The sequence below is a fragment of the Tasmannia lanceolata genome, unplaced genomic scaffold (genome assembly GCF_043159265.1).
Source record: "Tasmannia lanceolata isolate RefF3 unplaced genomic scaffold, GAP_Taslan_0.1 ptg000002l, whole genome shotgun sequence".
Lineage (NCBI taxonomy): Eukaryota > Viridiplantae > Streptophyta > Magnoliopsida > Canellales > Winteraceae > Tasmannia > Tasmannia lanceolata.
Genome location: NW_027518679.1, coordinates 43,364,692 through 43,385,783, shown reverse-complemented (window position 1 = coordinate 43,385,783; position 21,092 = coordinate 43,364,692). Strand labels below are relative to the sequence as shown.

The window sequence follows — 21,092 nt, the reverse complement described above, 5'->3', positions numbered from 1 at the left end:
TTGCAATACTAATCATCGGGGTACTAAATACCCGGGAGAAAGAAGAAAAGACCAATCCGTGCAACACAGGATCGGAAATATTTCCTTATTAAAAATTTTCAAAAAGACCAAATCGTGTAACACAGGTTCGGTAATCTCCAATTCTATTAAATTCTTTCAAAACGACCAAACCGTGTAACACAGGTTCAGTAACCTCCATTATCTAAAACCTCTCAAAAATGACCAAACCGTGTAACACAAGTTCGGTAATTTTTTTCTTTGTAAAATTTTTTTCAAAAACAGATTGAAGGAACAATCAGATAGTGCAACACTAAATCCGATAATTTCTTATTCTATTAAAATACTCTTCAAAACACTTGAAGAAAAGACCAGATCGTGTAACACATATTCTGGTAATTTCTATCTTTATTAAGAAAAACTTCAAGACAGCAGGAAGTTGAGAAACTCACAATGACTGAAAGAAAAGATCAACTCTTAATGATTTCATTGATAAACCAGTCATCTCTTCGCAAAGAATAACTAAGATGCATGATTTTTATCAAAGACCGGACTCAAGTAACTTGACACAATTTTTGGAGGTCAAACCTTTTTCAAAGACGCAAAGCATTCTATTGAAGTTTAAAAATCGCTGGAGTAAATTATAAACTCCTCTGAGACAAAGATTTTTCCAGGAATTTTAACTCCAAAGGAGAATAACCTGACTAAAAAGCTCAATACAAAGAGTGTTCGAACTTCTCTAGTCTCTATTTTATAAAGATATTTATCTCAAGTATCAATGATTACTTGACATCTTTTATGACATAAGTCATAAAAGATGCCCCTAGTATGATTACTTCCATGACAAAATTCATTAGAGAGCAACAAAAAGGGAATGGGCCAAAGGCTTTTATTACTGAATATTTGAGATTACAACAAATTTTCTGATAAACACTTGGGTTTACAAGGCCTTTCACCGGTACAAGAAACTTGTTCTATTCAAATTTTCCTCATCTCTGCCATCTGCTGATACCGGAACTGAGCTGAAAGCTTGCCGACATCTGAACACTGCTCTGCTTTACATTATCCACAGGAACCACAAATTCTCTGCCTTTCTGAGCCTCTGAGTCTTTATCACCCCGGCTTTGGGAAGAATACTGACTAAACAGGACTCTGGAAATTGACTTTGACTCGACAACAGACTAACTTTGATAAACAACGACCAAAGACTTTGACGAGTTTTAAACAAGACTCCAAAAGAGACTGAATCTGCTTCTTAAACTGATAAACACTTTAAAATGGTTAAAGGTCTACCACTCTTAGAATCTTTTAAATACCATGTTTAAAGATGCTTTAACCTCTTTTCAAGATCTCCGTCATGGTTATTATCCCTTCAGATTGTTTAGTTTTAATCTCCTGACTCAAAGAGTAACAAAAGAAGCTTTGATGGCACTTACTCAGACATTAAGGCGGAGCCAAAGAGAAAATGAAAATTCAACCTGCTTTCAGAAAGCTTTGTCCTTCGTGAAGTCTTGTCATGACCAAATCGCCCTTTTGGGTTTTCGATTTAGCGGACCACGTGCCTTAATTTTTGCCTGGACTGTCTGCCCTTGCAGATTTTCTATCCAGCAGGCCCAATGCCCTGATTTTTGCCTAAACTGCCCTTTCGGGTTTTCAGCTTAGCGGGTCTAAGACTCTATCATTTTTTTTCTTTTTCTGTTTCTCTACAAACCTGGGCCTAAATACACCAGAAGGACTTTCAGGTAGGCTTAGGTTCAAAAAGGCTAAAACCTAATGTATTTGCATGTTACTGGACCGAATCTGGACCCTCCAGACTTCCTACGTATCCCTGAAGAAATGGGAATCAGATCCGCGTAGTTCGCCCTATTTGGCTTTGCAAAAGACGTGACCGAACCCGAATTAATCAGGCTACCTACGTACCCTTAAAAAGGGATCAGGTCATAACGTAGTTCAAACTACTTTCTTTTCTTTTCTTTTCTTTTTTTATATATATAAAAAAAAATGCCCCTAGTTTGGGTTCATCAAAGAAACAAATTGTTTTATAGGCCCAAAGGGTTTGCAAAACGGTTTAAAACATTTAGGCTGTTGACTCAAAGCTCAGGTCGATCAAAGACGGCCTCCTGGTGTATTTAAGCATAATACTTTTTTAACTGATCCAGGTTTGTAGGTTCATTTAATTTTTCTCCATTTTCATTGAGGAGTCTTACGGCTTTTCCAGGCAAGACTTCATCAACGATGTAAGGACCAGACCAGTTTGGCCTGAATTTACCTCGAGGATCAAATACCGGTGCCCTGTAGGACTTCAAAACTAGATCTCCGGGCTTCAAATCTCGAACACGAACTTTCTTATTAAAAGCTCTCTCGATTCGCCTCTGATATCCCTGAATATGGTACAAGGCTCTCAACCTCTTCTCGTCTATCATATGCAGCTCATCATGTCTGGCTCTGGCCCAATCAGACTCTGGCAAGTCAGCTTCCATCATCACTCTCAAAGAGGGAATCCTTACCTCAACGGGGAGGACTGCTTCCATTCCGTACACCAAAGAATATGGAGTTACACCTGTTGAAGATCTGATCGATGTCCGATAAGCCCACAAGGCATATGGAAGCTTATTCGACCAGTCCTTATAAGTCTCAGTCATCTTGCTAATAATAACTTTAACATTCTTATTTGCCGCCTCTACAGCTCCGTTTGTTTGAGGTCTGTAAGGAGATGACTTGTGATGTCTTATTTTAAATTTTTCACACAGGTGTAACACCTCTTTCTTGAAATGCGACCCATTATCTGAAATCAGCTCGTGAGGCACTCCATATCTGCAAATAATGTTGGCACGGATGAACTTCGCAACTGTATTCGACGTTATGGAAGCATACGAAGCGGCTTCAATCCATTTCGTAAAATAATCAATGGCGACCAGAATGTACTCATGCCCGCTCGAAGATTTCGGATAAACCTTCCCAATTATATCAATTCCCCAGACTGAAAACGGCCATGGAGAAGTCATAGAGTGCAACTCCGAAGGAGGAACATGAATAAGATTTGCATAGACTTGACACTTATGGCATTTCTTCACAAATGCGAAGCAATCTGCTTCCATTGTGGGCCAATAGAATCCAAGCCTCAAAATCTTTCTAGACAACATCTTGCCATTCATATGAGGTCCACAAACTCCCTCATGGGTCTGCTCAATAAGCTCTGCGGCTTTGTCTTCATCAACACAGAGAAGCTGTATGCCATCAAATGACCTTCTGTACAGCTCTTCACCACAAATAACGAAGTTGGCAGCCAACTTCTGAAGAGTCTTCCTCTCTTTGTTTGAAGCTTCTGGAGGATGCCCTTTACCAGCAATAAAATTCTTGATATCTATATACCATGGCTTCCCATCTGGACACCTGGCTAAAATCTCTATTGCATTCACATGCGACGGGGCCCACTGAAGTCTGACAACTAGCGGTTGGACCTCCATTGATATAGAAATGTCTAACATCGAGGCCAAAGTAGCCAAAGCGTCAGCAAAATGATTTCTGGTCCTTGACAAGTGAGTGAACGTAATGTTCTTGAACTTTCTGACCAAAGATTCCAAATAAGTGTTATAAGGGATCAATTTATCTTCTCGAGTTTTCCATTGCCCATTAATCTGGCAAATGATCAAGATAGAATCCCCAAACACATCAATATCTTGAATTTCCAAAGCTAAGGCTGCCTCTAACCCGGCGATGCAAGCTTCATACTCGGCCATATTGTTCGTACATTCAAACTGTAGCTTGATAGAAACAGGAATATACTCTTTCCGAGGGGATATAAGCACAGCTCCTACTCCTTGTCCTCGACTGTTGACAGCTCCATCAAAGTACATAAGCCACTTAGTACTCGAAGCCTCTTCTTCAATATCCATTATCTCTTCGTCAGGAAATTCTGCCTTCAGAAAAGCATTCTCTTCAACGGGTGCATCAGCCAACTGTTCAGCAACGACACGTCCTTTAATTGATTTCTGAGTGACATAGGTGATGTCAAACTCAGACAATAACAACAACCACCTAGCGGTTCTTCCTGTAAGGGCAGGCTTCTCAAACAAATATTTCAATGGATCCATCCGCGAAAGCAAAAAGATCTTGCTCGAAAGCAAATAATGTCTAAGTCTCTGGGTAGCCCAAACTAATGCTAGACATGTCTTTTCCAACACCGTGTACTTTAACTCGTACTCCAGCATCTTCTTACTGATATAGTAAATGGGCTTCTCCCTTTTAGACTCAGAATCTTGCTGAGCAAGCATGCAACCCATGGCTGTATCTGTGATAGACAAGTACAACAATAACGGCTGACCCGGAATGACAGGTGATAGAACAGGGGGCAAGGATAGACACTGCTTAACCTTTTCAAAAGCCTCCTGACACTCTTCATTCCATTTCTTTGAGGAATTCTTCTTCAGAAGCTTGAAAATGGGTTCACACGTCATCGTCAGATGTGATATGAACCGTCTCAAATATTGAACTTTGCCAAGGAAACCTCGGATCTGCCTCTCTGTCTTCGGCGGCTGCATTTCTTGAATCGCTTTAATCTTTTGCGGGTCTACTTCGATCCCTCTTTCACTGACCATAAACCCTAAGAGCTTTCCTGATGTAACACCAAAGACGCACTTAGTCGGATTTAGGCGAAGCTGATATTTCCTGATTCGCTCAAAGAACTTTCTCAGGGCAACAGTGTGCTCAGGTCGAGTCTTGCCTTTTACAATCATGTCATCGACATATACCTCGACCTCTTTATGGATCATATCATGTAAAAGAGTTGTAGCAGCCCTCTGATATGTAGCACCAGCATTCTTCAAACCAAACGGCATTACCCTGTAGCAGTAAGTACCCCACTGAGTAATGAATGCTGTCTTCATCATGTCCTCTGGCGCCATCTTAATTTGATTGTAGCCTGAGAATCCATCCATAAAAGATAGAAGAGCATGACCAGCTGTATTATCAACCAGGAGATCAATGTTTGGAAGAGGAAAGTCATCTTTAGGACTTGCCTTGTTCAAGTCTCGAAAATCGACACACATTCGAACTTTTCCGTCCTTTTTAGGCACCGGTACGATGTTCGCAAGCCATTCTGGGTATTCAACCACTTGAATGAATTTTACTTCTAACAGTTTCTTTACTTCTTCATAAACCTTCAACTCCCATTCAGTTTTGAGTTTTCGGAGTTTTTGCTTCTTTGGCTTAATACCAGGGATTAAGGGTAAGCGATGCTGAACAATTTCTTCACTTAATCCTGGCATGTCATCATATGACCAAGCAAAAACTTCCTTGAACTCTTTGAGCAAGGTGATTAATTCTTCACGTTCTTCAGGAGATAAAATTTTGCCAATTCGAATCTCCCGAATCAAGGTTTCACCACCTATATTCACAGTTTCAATTTCCTCTTCGAGTGGTTTTGCTCGGCGACTCTCATCCTGTTGAATCATGTATTTGATTTCAAGGGGAGTGTCGTCGGCATCCTCATCAGAGGGGGAGTCTTGATTATTATTATTAAGTTTATCAGATTCTGAAGCAGAAACATTAGAAGTAAAAGTAGAGGCAGGAATGTACACAGAAGAAGAATGCTGTATTTCATTAAATGTTGAATCAAGTACATCGAATGAAGAATTACCCACATCGGGCTTTACAATGGACTCTTGAAACAAATTTACAGACTCAACGTATAGATTGACATTTGTGTCAATTAACTCTGAACTATGCATTAAAAGAATATCTGACTCAGCATCTGATTCAATCTCATTAGAAGAAGGAGAATCAACATCAACCTCGGAAGACTCGACCTTTATAGTACCTGCATCAAAAGAATCGTTAGAATAAACAGACTCTGAATCAGACTTAAAGACTGACATGGACTTACGGACAACCGACTTTTTTGAAGGGACACGACTGTTTAAGTAAGTAACCTGAGGTATGACCTGAAAGGTCCAGTTAGTCAACGGTTCCTCTGCCGGGGTGATTAAATGAGTAGGATTCAGAATTACAGCTCTTCGATCAATTACGGCAATAGTTTGTGAATCTTCGAGAAACAGTGAACTCAGAAGGCTCGGCTCTACATATTCTGCCCAATCAGCTTCTGACTCAACTTCTGAAATCTGTAGACTAGTCTGCTTGTCTTCTAACTGCAAATCGAAGAAAATTTCAAAGCCTGGCAACCGTTGTCCTGAACTCTCATCCAGCCAAGTCTCGGCAAAGCCACAGAAAGGGACATCAGCACCCTCTTTTCTAAACCGGCCGTTCATTGTCAAATTAATTGGCGCCATTGGTAATTCTAACCCTCTTCGGCGACATTCAGCCCATTTCCTCATCAGCAATTTCATTTCTTTAACTTCCTTCTTGGAGGGCTTGTACCCTAGCCCAAACAGACCATTGAAGGATTCGAACTCAGGGAATTCAGTCAAACCCTGATGGTATTTCCCCAGCCCTGCACCTGGCATGTATCCCTGTCGGCGAACCATCCGAACAACATTCGAGTTTGTGCTGGTTAGGAAACAAATTTCCTCATTCATAGCTTCCTTGAAGGTGATGACACTCACCTCTAGTGAGAACCCAGTCAAACTAATATCCTCAGCTTTCTCCATAGATAGGTCCTGAGTAATCAGCCCTACTTCAAGGTCCGGGTCTCCCTTTACTGTTACTACTCCGTTTTTACGAAGAAATTTCAGTTTTTGGTGAAGAGAGGATGGAACAACCCCGAACTTGTGCAACCAAGGGCGCCCAAGTAACAGCAAAAATGAGGCTTTGATGTCCAAGACCTGGAATTCTATTTTGAAGTCTTCTCCTCCGATTTGTATCTCAGTTACCAGGGTTCCGATCACATCTCGGCGAGTACCATCGTACGCCAGAATACCCTGTTCAGATGGGATGAAGTCTGCGGGACCAAATCCAAGAGTTGTTGCTGTACTCAGTGGGCAGACATTCAAAGCAGAGCCGTTGTCAACCAACACCTCTGGTACTCTTTTCTTGTTGCAAACCACTGTGATTTTTAAAGATTTGGTGTGGTCTCGGCCCTCAGAAGGCAAATCATCATCAGTGAAAGACAAAGTCTTAGACACTCTGGTCATGGCAACCAAGCTTACCAGATCATCAGGAGTAGTGTCTACAGAGACTTGTGCCGAGTTAAGCTCTTGAAGGACTAACTTTCTGTGCTTAGATGAGGCAATGAGTAAACCCCATACTGAGATATTAGCTTGAGTCTTCTTCAGCTGCTTCAACAAGCTCTCTTCTTCCTCATCTACACTGACCTTGTTCTGCCTCGGATTCTCCGCATTTCGCGCAACTTCTGCAGGATTTTCTACACATAATTCTTGGGGCTTGAATACACGCCCGCCGCGGGTCATGTGACGCATCTCGTCACAATGGTTATCCAACAACAATAACTCATCTTCTTCAAAATCTTCAGCCCTTAAGACATAAGGAGCTGCCCTTGCATTTCTAACACCGTCAATCTGAAATGTACCCATCTGAGATGAAGACGATTCAGCCAATTCATCATCGTCAAATGAAATTACATAAGGCTTCATCCTTTCTAATGTTTCCAGCTCCCCATCATCAAACGTCATGACATAGGCTTTTTCTGGGGTAATGGTACAAATGAGAGTTGAAGGATCAAGCGAAGGCTCATCAGTAAAGATGGCATTGGTAGTAGAAGGAGGCATGGCATGATGGTTGGGAAGTGGGTTCTGAGTGACGTTTGGTCTCTCCACTGCCAATTCATTTTTGTCAATCATATTTTGAATGGCATGCTTCAAGGCCAAACAATTCTCAGTCAAATGCCCTGGACCTCTATGATATTCACAATATTGGTCCATCTTCCAGAATGTGGGTAAGGGATTGGGTGGAGGTTTGATATCCGGGAGCCGGATCTTCCTGTCTTTCATAAGCCTTTTGAATATCATTATTATAGGATATGGAAGAGGATCAAATTTTCTGTCAAAGGTACCTCTCCTTGGCGCTCTGGCAGCTTCTGCAGCAACTCTGGCCACAGGCCTGGTGTAACTGACAGCATGAACTTCTTTGGGCTGGACCATAGGTCTTTTCCCATCTCGGATCTCTGTAGAAACCTTTGCTCTCAGACCCTTTGCTATAGCATCTTCCGTCTGAGTACCCGTCTTGATTAAGTGATCAAAACTCGGGTAATGCTGAGGAGCGAGAAAATGAAAGTATTGGGGAGACAAACTCTTCAGAACCAGCTTTATCTGCTCTGATTCAGTCATTCTCTGGCTTAGCTGGGCGGATTTGCGTCTCCAACGCCTGATAAAGAAAGTAAAGGTCTCTTGAGGACCTTGCTTCAACTGTTTTAGGTCTCTCTTCGTGACCTCAATACCTTCCTCCATCGAAAATTGCTCTATCAGCTTCTCAGAAATGTCTTCCAGGGTTCTCACCTCTTCCGGTTTCAGCCTTAGGAACCATTTCTTCGCAATCCCAGTTAAAGAGATCGGAAACAACTGCGCCATCTGTTCACGGCTCAAACCGTACTGTTGGGACAAAATGATAAACCACCTCATGTGGTTACGCGGACACCCGGTTCCGTCATATTTGTCATAATCAGGAGCTTTGAAGTTCGGAGGCAAAGAAACTGTTGAAGATAGTATTAATTCAGAGACATCAAATTTCTTTGGCCCCTGTACCTTCATCTGCTCCATCTCATGAGCCATCCTGCTAAATTTTTCGGACATTTCTTTCTCAAATTTTTCAAATTTCTCTTTTTCTTTATCAGTCCCCGGAGCACAATACTCTGCAGCATATTGGGCGTCATCTATATCAACCTCAAAGGGCGAGATATCAGGCCTACGCGCTTCCGGAGATGCAGCGCGAGTATTCTGAAGTACCGGTCTAGAGGTGGAAGTCTTATCACTTATCTGGGTCTTCATATTTGCCATCTCCTCTTTCATTCCGGCCATGTCTCGGGTGAGATTCTTCATCATCTCTTGCATACTAAGCAGAAGGTCAGTTGAGTCAGCCATTTGGTTCACTTCAAAGGAACCGGAAGACTCTGGTGAAGGAGGTAAATGTACTGCGGATGACACAGGAGAATCAAAGTGACGAACAAGTCTAGACACTGAAGTAGGTCTAGACCAGGCAGGTTTAGCTTGGGAGTCCTTTTTGGGAGCGATGGTTGCTATCTTTCAGAATCCTGATTGGAAGTTAACAAACTAGATTAAATGATTGACAAATGAAATAAGATAGTTTGCACCAATAGAGAGAAAAGAAAAACAAACATCCTTTGTATTGATTATATTGACAGGTTACAACGCCAGCAATTGGTTACATGAAAAAATGACGAAACCCTGAATTACCGACTGTCTATAACATGTATCAAGTAAAATTTCTTTCTTTAAATTTTCATCTATAATGAAATCAGATTTACAATTTTTGACTCTGATTATATTCAAGTAAAACAAATGAAAACAATAAAAGAAATGACAATCTCGATCCAAAGATCCTTATGGTTCACCAATTCGAGCTCTTCGGAATGCAGGCTCTCCAAATACTCCTCCCTTTCGGAGCTTAAACATGAAAGCGGATCTCCTCTCCGTGACTTTGTTTCTCCAAGCAGCTACTATGGATGCAATGAGGTCAGGAGTAAGGTCTTCACAATAAGGTGGTGTAATGACCTTAGGAGGACACAAAATTCCAATAATCTGGGAAGGAAAACACAAAGGTGCATAGAAAGATGATTTTTCTAAACCCATAAGATGGACAAATGAGTACGGGCAAGTACTGGTAATAATTCGTGGACATGATTGACTCACCCAACGAATTTGATTTTCTCCTATGGTCTGCAACCAATGGTGCCATTCATTAAGCTGAGGTTGCTTAATCTTTACCTTCCAGGAATGGAAACTCTTAAGGGTGTATTCAATGCGGTTTGATGGTTGAAGGATAGTGAGTTTTTCACATAACCACACGTATAACAGTTTGGCACATCCAAAAAAGTTATCCTGCACCTTTCTACTAGCGATAAAATCTAACCCATAAAAGGTTTCAGCCAGCATAGTAGGGACAGGATTTCTCCCCTCATTTATCTGATCTATTATTGTCAACAAAGTGAAAGGAGCGACACTAGAGTCTCTGCGAAGGACATGACGTGCAAAGACAGCAAATACTAAGGCGCTACGTCGACACTGCTGAAAACGGGAGTCAGTAGGATCGATGTTTTTAGAAAACAGTTCGATGAGGGCTTGAAATTGCACATTTTTCTCAGTTAAGCATGGCAAAGTTTTCACGATCTTATTTTCAAAAAGTTTGCAAAAAAGATCATGAGGGGAGTCTGTGCTTGAAGGTCGGATCCAGAGTCCCTCGGGAGGAAGCTCTAACAAGGCACACCAGTCCTCAAATATAGGACAGAGTTGAAAGGACCCGAATCGGAAGACATGGAAAACAGGATCCCAACATCTAGCAGCTGCTTGAAGAAACTTCCAATTTATACCGCGACTATTCAAATGAGCAAATGAACCGATGAAACGCTCAGCCACACTCCATTCTTCACACCTCAGCGGAAAAGATTTAATGGTCTCGGCTATCCACTTGTCTAACAGATTATTCGCCATGATCAGACCTGATACTCAGATAGAACAAGATTATAAGGGAGAGAAGAGATAACCTTTAAGTAAACAATAAGAATGAATTTGACAATCAAATATACGGGAAGGATACAATCTGGGACATGGAATTTTTCATCAAAGATGAGAGATCATCAAGAGATCAGACAATAGACCACGGCCATAAAATGACAAAAGTAGGTCGCAAACCGGATCTAAATCTGGCGATGAATATCATCAACTATGCGATCAAAAGGATCAGAATGATAGATCATGGTCATAGGGATAACGGACAAGCCATCAACCAGATCTAAGACATAACAGGTTGACAAATAAGGATTTAATCCTACTGACTGATGTATACATGAGAATCCAGATAAGGTAGACTGACTCCAAAGGATAGCAATCATGCTTAACATGTTTTTGGATAAAATCCAGCAGCATAACAGCTATACGAGGAGGTCAAGGTCCAAACTAAGTAAACTGACTCTAAAGAGTAGCAGTCATGCTCGAAATGTTCTGCGAAAAAATCGACAGCATAACAGCTAAACAAGAAAGTCAAGAGAAGGCAAACTCACGGTTTTCCTAACTCTAAGAAATAGCGATTATGCTCAAAATATTCTGTGAAAAATTCGGCAGCATAACGACGCTAGACAAGGAAGTCAAGAAAAGGCAAACTCACGGTTTTCCTAACTCTAAGAAATAGCGGTTATGCTCAAAATATTCTGCGAAAAATTCGGCAGCATAACGACGCTAGACAAGGAAGTCAAGAAAAGGCAAACTCACGGTTTTCTTAACTCTAAGAAATAGCGGTTATGCTCAAAATATTCTGCGAAAAATTCGGCAGCATAACGACGCTAGACAAGGGATCCCTATAACTCAATCAAAGGTATATGAATAAGGATTACCAGAGAAAGGTGATCAACTAATGGACTAACCAAAAGTGAGAATATACAACAACGGGTCAAACCCTATAATCTACAGATCAAGGACTAAACCTGGCCAAGGTAATGGCAAGCAAAAGGCCACTAACTAGATCTAGATCTGAATAAGGAAAAGATATAACCAACTAAAAGGAATAAGGAATCTCTGACTAAGAGGAGAACCCTAATATATATAATCAATATATATAGGTATATACACATACACACAAATCCTAACCAGGGGCACCAGCCCTAATTCTAATCTAGCGGAGTCAAGAAAATCTCGACTCAAGATTGACTAATGAGTGTACTAGGACCGCATTGTAGCCATGTAAAAATGAGCTACCCTAGTCTACAAATGGGGCAAAGCTCCTAACTCTAGGCTCCACATGTGTAACCAACACACGTTCGACCCTATATGAATGTAATACAGATGTATATAAACACAGGTACTTCCTAGTTGGATTTCACTAGGCCAGTAAGTATATACATAATATATAAAAACAAAGTAGGGCTCCGGACTCAATCTAAAAGGTACTATGCGTATGAAACATACTTAACATGTATAACACAAGTACGCCCCGTGTTATACATAGTATGCTTCATTGCTCATCGGCTGCTGTAGACAAAAGTACGCCCAATGTCTACGACTGCAGCTCTAGCGCATAGCTTGGAAATAGATTCAACAGTACCGTCAGGGTGAAGACATCCCAGTCGGGTACGCATTGAATCTATCCCGTGGAGCCAAGAAGGAAAAACAATGAAAGAAATAACAAATATGATAATGCATGATGTGTAGTGTGTGAATCCCTCATTTTAATTACGCACCTGTCTGGTGCCCCTGGATTCTAAGCGAAAAAGTTCCCATTTAAAATGATTTTAATCCAAATTTCTCCAAAGTTAATAAAAATGGCATTTTTATAGAGTTAGGCAATGTTTCAAGAACTCCCCAGCAGAGTCGCCAGCCTGTGGACCCCGATCCGAAGAGGTAGGCGAGGTGAGGGAAACTAGTCCCGACACCATCCTCTGGATCATCCACGTGAATGGAGAGCTCTGCCAAGGAACTCTCGAAACGGATGCCACCCTCATAGCATAGCACGAGTGGCGATATAAAAGAAAGAGATATGTCTCAATCCGGAACCGAGGTTCGAAACCGAGACATACCTAAAATAAACTCAGAGTCGCCATCCATGGATATGCCATGGAACCCTAAAATCAAATCCTCTGTGCAATGGATAACCAGAAATATATATGGGTTCGTGCCTGGTTACGAATGGGGAAGGTCTGAGAGCACCCCCGATTCGTCCGAGTGCAAGCACTTAGTCTCTTATGCCATTTATTATTAACACCAAAGAAGTTTAGATAAAAATCATCTGAAATGGGAACAATCCTCAAGAATCGTCTACCTAAGCATGCATTTCCTGAGGATAAAGATAACAAACACATAAAATAAAATAAAATGAAAAATGTGCCACCTAAGCACAGCTAGGTTATGAGTGACAAACCTAAAGGGTGTCTAAGTTCTGATGTGCAAACACATGCAAGCCACAGCAAAAGGTATAGGATCAGTACGAGAAAGTAAGAAAACACATCAAAACATATAATAACAACATAATAAATCCTAAGACTCTAAATTATTAGCCCGAGTCTTCGGATGGTCTGGTATTCATCCAAAGAAGCCTACGTATCCCCGCCTCCACGAGAATCAAGGCAACGTAGTTCTTCGCACCTATTCTAAGCTAGGATGCCTAAGACACCTAGACCTCTATCCTAGACATGATCTAAAAGACCAGACTAGTTATTAAAGTTTATTGTACGATTATTTAAATTTCAGTGAATTGTGAATTTTAGGACACCCTATATGCCCTAACTAAATGCAGGTTAGCCCTAAGCTAATGCAGGTGGTTCCTACAACCTATGTGTAACTAGGCTGTGTGTCCTAAGGAAAACCAAGGGATCGCTAACGTATCCAAGACCTAGTCATCAGTCGGCGATGTGAATTGCCAACTGACCGGACGGAGGCGCTCCTATAACTCTAGGACAGACCCCTAACTCTAAAACAAGCACACAGCAAACAAACAATCAAACAACCTATCAACAGAAAAACCCTAACTCTAAAACTCTCTATCTAGGAGAAACTCCTAACTCTAGAGGAAGATCTTTTGAAAACAAGATTTTAAAGGTTTTGGAAGAAAGTTTAAACTATTATTTACAAAAAAGTTTGGCTGGACTTGGGACATGAATCCCAAGCTGCGCTACGTACCTCGTGGAAGAGGATCAAGCCAACGTAGTTCGAAACGAACTCTCCTAACTAATACTTCTAAAACACTCAACACTTTAGGCTTTTTAAGGTTTTTCAAGTGTTTTTAATTTAATTTCTAATGTTTTTGAGTTTTAAAATATTTAATGTTTTTGGATTTTAAAACTTTTTTTTTTTAATACTTTTGAAGTTTTAAAGTGTTTTTTCACCCTTTTGGTCAAAGACCTAAGGGAAAATACAAAAAAAAACCCTAGGGCCAAACCCTAGAGCTAACAGGGGAAACCCCTAAACCAAGTAAACTAACGCCAAAGGCGAAGGAATGATCTAAGATCACAAGCGAGCACAGCTCTCCGAAGAAGACAAATGAGTTAAAGACTCCCTAACAAGAACCAATGAGTCAAAGACTCCTCTAATAACACCAACTAAGAGAAGAAAGCGTCAAAGACGAATGAGTCAAAGACCAGCCTGAAAGAGAATGAAACACGAGTCAAAGACTCCACTAATAACAACACAAAGGAAGCAACCGAGTCGAAGACTCTCTAATAAAAGCAACTAGAGGATAAAAGAGTCAAAAACTCTCTAAAGATACTGCAAAAGGAAAGGCGAGTCAAAGACTCTCTAATAAATCCAACTGAAAGAACAAATGAGTCGAAGACTCTCTAGAAAAACTGCGAAAGAGATAAATGAGTCAAAGACTCTCTAATAACATCATCTAAAGGATGAATGAATCAAAGATTCTCTAATCGAGGCTGACTCCTATACGAATGGACTATCGACTAAGGAGAAGCTCACAAGCAAAAGGAATAAGAGACCTTGTGCATATTTGGCGAAGGTAAAACATCCAACCGGGCCAGACAGCTACCTAGCCCTCAGGGTGCAACAAATGTGCAACCCAATACCCATAAGGGTAGGGGTATGAAGCCAAGCCGAGTAGGGTGTTCTTCCAAAACCAAACGGCGCACAAAGAGGAGGTTTAGCAAGAGAAATGAGACTGGGCGGGTCTAAAAGGAAATAAGAGACTTCATGCATATTTGGCAGAGGTAAAAACATCCAGCCGGGCCGGACAGCTACCTAGCCCTCAGGGTGCAACAAATGTGCAACCCAATACCCATAAGGGTAGGGGTATGAAGCCAAGCCGAGTAGGGTGTTCTTCCAAAACCAAACGGCGCACAAAGAGGATTAACGAGAGAATGAGACCGGACGGGTCTCCCAAACACACAAAGATGGGCTCTAAGCAACCTTATCAATGCCCTTGCAAAAGGGAGAAGCAAGGCTAAGACAACTAATTGACCAAATTGGTCTCTAATTAACAAAGGAACAAACTGAAGTACAACCTCAGAGAGGATTCTACAAATGAGGATTGCCTCCAAAGGAGGACTGCCTAACGAGACAAAGTATGTCTCCTAGCACAGGCTCTATTATCTAAAGAAGTCTAGAAGACTACGCTAGTCTATCTAAAGAGAAGAAAAAGGTTACTAAGTAAACTCAAATTTCATTCAATTATTATAAAAACAAATCAAACATCCGCAAAGTAAGGTCTACAACTAAAGAGTGCACAATCTGTAATAATAACAATCATACAATGATAAACAACGTTAATTAGTCCAGACCAGCCGCTGGATAGCCTAATAAAGCAAGAAACAACATTAAACACTTCTATGCCCAACCACAAGTGCCACTGCCCCGATATGGGGGTGAAATCAGATGATGCTAAAGTAATCATCTGATATCACAAATACACAGGATAATATTCCTACAAACCGCCTTGAAATCAGACAGTACTCATGTCGATAATATCGAATAGAGTAGTCATCTGATTTCCTCCTTCAATTAAACAATTTATTGAAATAAAATTAATTAGCCCAGACCAGCCGCTGGGTAGCCTAAGGAAGTAAAAACAACGACAAAAAAAAATGATATTAAACACTTGGATTCTACACAAGAAAACAGATATAAAACAGTACAGGCACATGAACAGTGAGAGCATTTCTCAATCTCAAGCTTATCATTATCCAGAAATCATTGAAGTGACCTCAAATCAACTTGTAATCATGACATATTTCAAAGAAAATCAAATTTTTAACTGTCTTGTGACTACAACATGCAGGAAACTACAGTTATTATGACTTGGAGGATAGCAAAACTGATTACATGAGTAATATGTTCAAATCTTGAAAATATAACTATGCACTATACAAAAAACACAACCATACGCTTCGGAATGAATTTTCGAAAGAAGAAATCAGTACAAAAAATCAAACAGACCCATTCAATTCAAGAAAATACCATAAAAACTATTGAGCTTGGAAATGCAGAAATGAGGATTGAGAATAACAAGATCCATTGTGAAGTGATAAGATCTCTTCGCTTTTTTTTATTAGCTTTTTTTTTTTAAAAGCTCAAGATCAAACAAGTCTCAAATTCTAACAACTTGACTAAATTCCAATAAAATCACCAGGTCTAGCGACTATTTATGCAGAAAATACAGCTAGATCTAGATCCTAAAATAATTGGATCTAAAGAATTTTCAAATTAGGATTTCAAAGCTAATCAACAGATCAAAAGTTCTCTTAAGCTCAAAATAGGGTGCTGCAGGGAGCCAAGGAAAGAAAGAAAAAAAATAAAAATAAAAATAAAATAGAATGAAACTTAGTTCAAGATAGCTTCCGATCAAACTCAAATCAACAGATTTAAATTTTCAATTCAATGAAATAAAGAAAACCCAAACTTATAAGCCTCAGATCTAGAGTGGAACTATATAGATCTAGGGTTTGGGAATTTAATTTTTTTTTTTTTAGATCCAGATTTATTCTTTTTCTTTCTCTTGATCTCTTTCAGATCCCTTAATTAAAGCTTTGAACAATAATGAAATTGAAACTAAATTGTTTAGAAAAATAAGAGATGTTTAACCTGGGAAGAAGAATTCCACCGGAAGATAATAGGAGACCTACCGGAATATGACCGGAGCTCGGCCAAATCCGACCGGAGAAGAAGATCAGAGGGAAAATAACGAGTAAAATCCCTCTCTCCGCTTTCGCTCTCTCTCCTTCTCTGCTTTTCCCTTCAGATCTCAGATCTCAGATCTGAGATAACAATGACCGGCCGAAGTATCGTCGGAACCTGCCGGAGAAGAAGAACTAGACGATCGGAATTCCCCCGAAAATTGATCGGAATCTGATCAAATCCGACCGGAGGAAACAATCGGAGGAAAAAAAAAAATAGCACAATCTCTCTCTCTCTCTCTCTCTTTCTCTGATTTCTCTTCTCAGATCTGAGATCTCAGATCTGAGATTTCAAATTTCAGATCTGAGATTTCAGATCTCAGATCCTGAAATCTTGCAGAGCTTGGAGGTGGGAGAGGCGGCGGTGGAAGAAATAGAAGAAGAAGAAATGGAGGCCGGAAGTGATGGAGGTGGGATTCGGCCGGAGTTACAGAGGTGGGATTCGGCCGGAGTTGCAGAGATCAAGAAGAAGAAAAAGAAGAAGAAGAAGAAGAAGAAGAAGAAGGAGATGGGGATCCGATCGGAGAAGACGCTTGGCCGGAGGAGGAGGTTGCCGGTGGGATTTGCAGAGATTGCCGGAGGAGGAATTGGCCGGAATCCAACCGGATTCTTGCCGGAAAAAACGAAAAACCCAAATCTCTTTTTCTCACCGCGATCTCTCTCTCTCGGATTTTCACGAAAATGAACAGTATCTCTCGTTTCTGAAATTTTTTTTATATATATTAAAATATCTGTGTTGATATTCGCACCCCCCTTTGATGAGGCGCGCGAATTAATAATCGTACCCTTCCCGCTTTGTCTTATTAGCCCAAAAGACAATATTCGGCTATTTTTCAAGAAGACACCCCCCTGTGCGGATAATTTGCCCCCCTTCTGCATTTATACAATGACACTGACTCGGTCCGTTCGCAGGGCAAACCAACTCGGATTTCGACGAAATTTTACAGGGACCTATGGGGGACCCTAACCTAGCTTAGGGCGCAATTTGAGGCCCTAACTCACTGGTTTGGCGAGGTTTCGCACCAGCTAATTGCGAACCTGGGTCTGGTCAAAATGGGGTGTCTACAATATGAAACATCCTTCCCTGTCCACACTCTCTCCGGAATACCACCCTCGAAAGGAGTTGAGGGAGTAAGGTTGATTACATCAACCGCTGTCATCAATGCCTCACCCCAAAATATCTTCGGCAGCTTCGCATAAGAGAGCTTGCAGACAATCCTTTCACAAATGGTTCTGTTCATTCTCTCAGCTACTCCAATGTGCTGCTGAGTCTTGGGAACTGTCTTCTCAAGCTTGATACCATAAAGCATGCAATATTTTTCAAATGGCCAGCGGTTCTCACCTCCAATGTCTGACCGAACTCGTAGTAGCTTCCTTCCAGTTTGTCTTTCCACCTCAACATGGAATTTCTTGAAAGCTTCTAATACCCGGTCCTTGCTTTTCAAAACATATGCCCAAATCTTTCTTGAATGGTCATCAATAAAAGTAACAAAATAAGATGCACCACTCAAACCTCTATCACCCATAGAACAAACATCAGTATGAACAAGATCAAGAATATTAGCTTTTCTAGAAGGAGGCAAACTATGAAAAGCTACTCTATGATTCTTACCAATAATGCAGTGTGTGCATGACTTCAGAGATGTACCTGACATACTGATAGGAAGAAGCTTCTTCTTCACAAGACCCTGAAGTCCCTTCTCACTCAAGTGCCCAAGTAGGGCTGGCAACGGGGCGGGGCGGGGCGGGGCCGGATGTTGGGGTCCCCTACCCCTTCCCCTTTGCGGGGAATTTCCCCCCTCCCCTTCCCCTCTCCTCTGCGGGGATGGTGGGGAATCCCCTTCCCCTCCCCGCATCCTTCGGGGACAAAATCCCCGCCCCGCCCCACTCCAACATCACCCCCTCTTTAGTCATTGATACACTGATGATGGGTGTCCCTAATCAACTTGATGCAATTTCAATATATAAAAATATTATAAACTAACATACTTGTAGACGAAGGAGATATATTTCTTACTCTTCAGAAGATAGCAAAATCCCTTGAAGTACTGACTTGACTCTTGAGTGCCCTCGCAGCAGTCGCACCAACAAGCGTTATAAACCCAAATAGATGCCTGAGCAATGTTCAGAGGCTTGGGAATCACCAAAATGCAAAAAGTGAACTGTGTCCCTAACCTGAGCAATGTTTCTTTCGTGGGAAGGAATTAAGGAAACCCTAAGTCCCTAACCAAAATAAAAATGCAATTTATTATTTTATTATTATATTTTCGCCACCGATGTTGGCACTACGATTTTTTGATAATAGCATACACTCAGCTTGTCTTTATTATTTCAACATCTGTCAAAAGGTTATTATATTTCCCAAAATGCTCTCAGAAGCTAATTAAAAGGAAAAGACAAGCTAAGTTTATGTTTGGGGAAATCTTGTAGCCGATCCATAGAGTTTCTAATAGTTTTCCTAAAAAAAACACGTAAAAATATACAAAAAAATGTCATTGATTAACGGGGCGAGCGGGGCGGGGAGGGGCGGGGAGGGGACAACTACATCCCCTTCCCCTTCCCCTCCCCGCACCGGGGAATTTTTAAATTCCCCTTCCCCTTCCCCTATCAAATCGGGGAATCCCCAAACGAGACGGGGCGGATCCCCTCTTTTTCGGGTGAAATTGACAACCCTATGCCCAAGCCGGTTATGCCACAACTCTGTGGAGGATTCACTTTCTATGGTATTCACACCTCCTTCGCTTAGGAGGTTCATCTGTGTATAATACAACGTACCATTCTTCTTTCCTCTCTCCAAGATTAAGGAACCCTTCGTGAGCTTCCAAGCCCCATGACCAAAAGAACTCTGATATCCTTCATCATCCAGTTGACCAGTGGATATCAAACTAAGGCGGATCTCTGGGACGTGTCTAACATTCCTTAAATGTAGCCTACACCCAATATTGGTCTCCAACCACACATCTCCCAAGCCTTCAATCTTGCACCTTGCTTTGTTTCCCATTCTAACAAAGACATGGTCACGCTCATTATAGGAAGAAAATATCTCCCCACGAGCAGTAATGTGAGATGAGGTTGCAGAATCGACAACCCATGTGGTGTCCTGGCAAGTGAGATTAATACTGTTATCATCACAGATAATAAAGGTGTCTTCATTATCTGAAGCAACTGCTACTTCTTTGTTTTTCTTATCTTCGCCTTTTTCCTTAGCTTGGTCCCTCTTGAATTTTCTGCACTCTTTCTGTATGTGTCCAGGCAACTCGCAATAAGAACAAGTAATCCCCTTTCTTGTTTTGGATTTACTTCTGTCTTTCTTGTTCTGAGAGTTTTTCCCTTTATATTCCCATGATACTTTGGTCTTGCTTCTCCCCTGATTTTCTGTAACAAGTGCCTCGGAGTGTGAAGCAGAAATCCCCTGTTCTTTCCTCCTATTTTCTTCGTTCTGTATACTCTCCTTGACCATATTCAAGGATACCTTCCCATTTGGAGCTGAGTTACTGACGGTTACAACCAAGGTCTCCCAACTATCACGTAGGGTACTATAGACACCCTATTTTGACCAAACCCCAAATAAACCTGTTTGAATAAATCTCCTTAAAACAATTGAATTTGTGTCCCAAAATCAGTTATAGGGTAGTTCCAGATCCTAGTAGGTCTCAGCAAGGTTTCAAGTGAATCGAACGAAGCATGGTAGAAAAAAGGAGGCGAGCTTGTGCCATCATCAAAGTTAAGTGTGTGGGTCTCATTTTTCTTATCAACAGGCAAACCAAAAAGAAAAGAGAAAAGACAAGTTGAGTCTGTGTCAATGTCAATCCGCGGAGGTGCCCATATCATTTTCCTGCAAGAAGCAAAAAGAAAAGCAATTCATGTTCTCCCTGTTTTCCATGGACCCCCATATAGGGTAAAGGAGTAGTCAAAATACACTATGAGGGGGTTGTCCCACGAGAGAAAAGGGGTGTGATATATCATTTCTTTTTTAGGTTTGTACCCCTGCTCTTACCAAAGACCACCCATTGTAGAGTGAAGGAGTAGGCATAAATATACTAAGAGGGAGCTGTTCCAGGGAGAATGGGGGGTGCAAATTTATCGTTTCTCCTTTTAAAGCAGCAAATTAGGGCTTCAAGGAGAAGAACCGATTTTCGTTGATAAAATGGGAGTTAGGGTTTTCACAGAGGGGCACCTCATTTTCCAGCGGCAAGAGAGAGTGGAAGGAGGGGATTTGCAGCCGCCGACCATCTTCCCTACTTCACCTCCATCTTCCATCACCACAGCCCACTCCAAACCCTCTTCCACCTCCATCACTTGACCTCCATCTCCCATTTCCCATCTCCATTTTTCGGGGCAT

At 41.2% G+C, this 21,092-nt stretch overlaps 1 protein-coding gene across 1 annotated transcript; it reads right to left on the bottom strand.

The window, feature by feature from the left end:
• Positions 1–5,791: 5,791 nt before the first annotated feature.
• LOC143885217 (uncharacterized) lies at positions 5,792–7,496 on the bottom strand. Its single transcript, XM_077389287.1, has 2 exons — positions 5,928–7,496; positions 5,792–5,815 (listed from the first exon to the last, which is right to left on the bottom strand). Exons 1-2 carry the CDS (start codon positions 7,482–7,484, stop codon positions 5,807–5,809), a joined length of 1,566 nt encoding a protein of 521 aa, XP_077245402.1. The 5' UTR covers positions 7,485–7,496; the 3' UTR covers positions 5,792–5,806.
• Positions 7,497–21,092: the final 13,596 nt, after the last annotated feature.

Excerpts from the sequence above, each read along its gene's own strand:
- LOC143885217 (XM_077389287.1), bottom strand. The coding sequence starts at position 7,484 with ATGGGTACATTTCAGATTGACGGTGTTAGAAATGCAAGGGCAGCTCCT.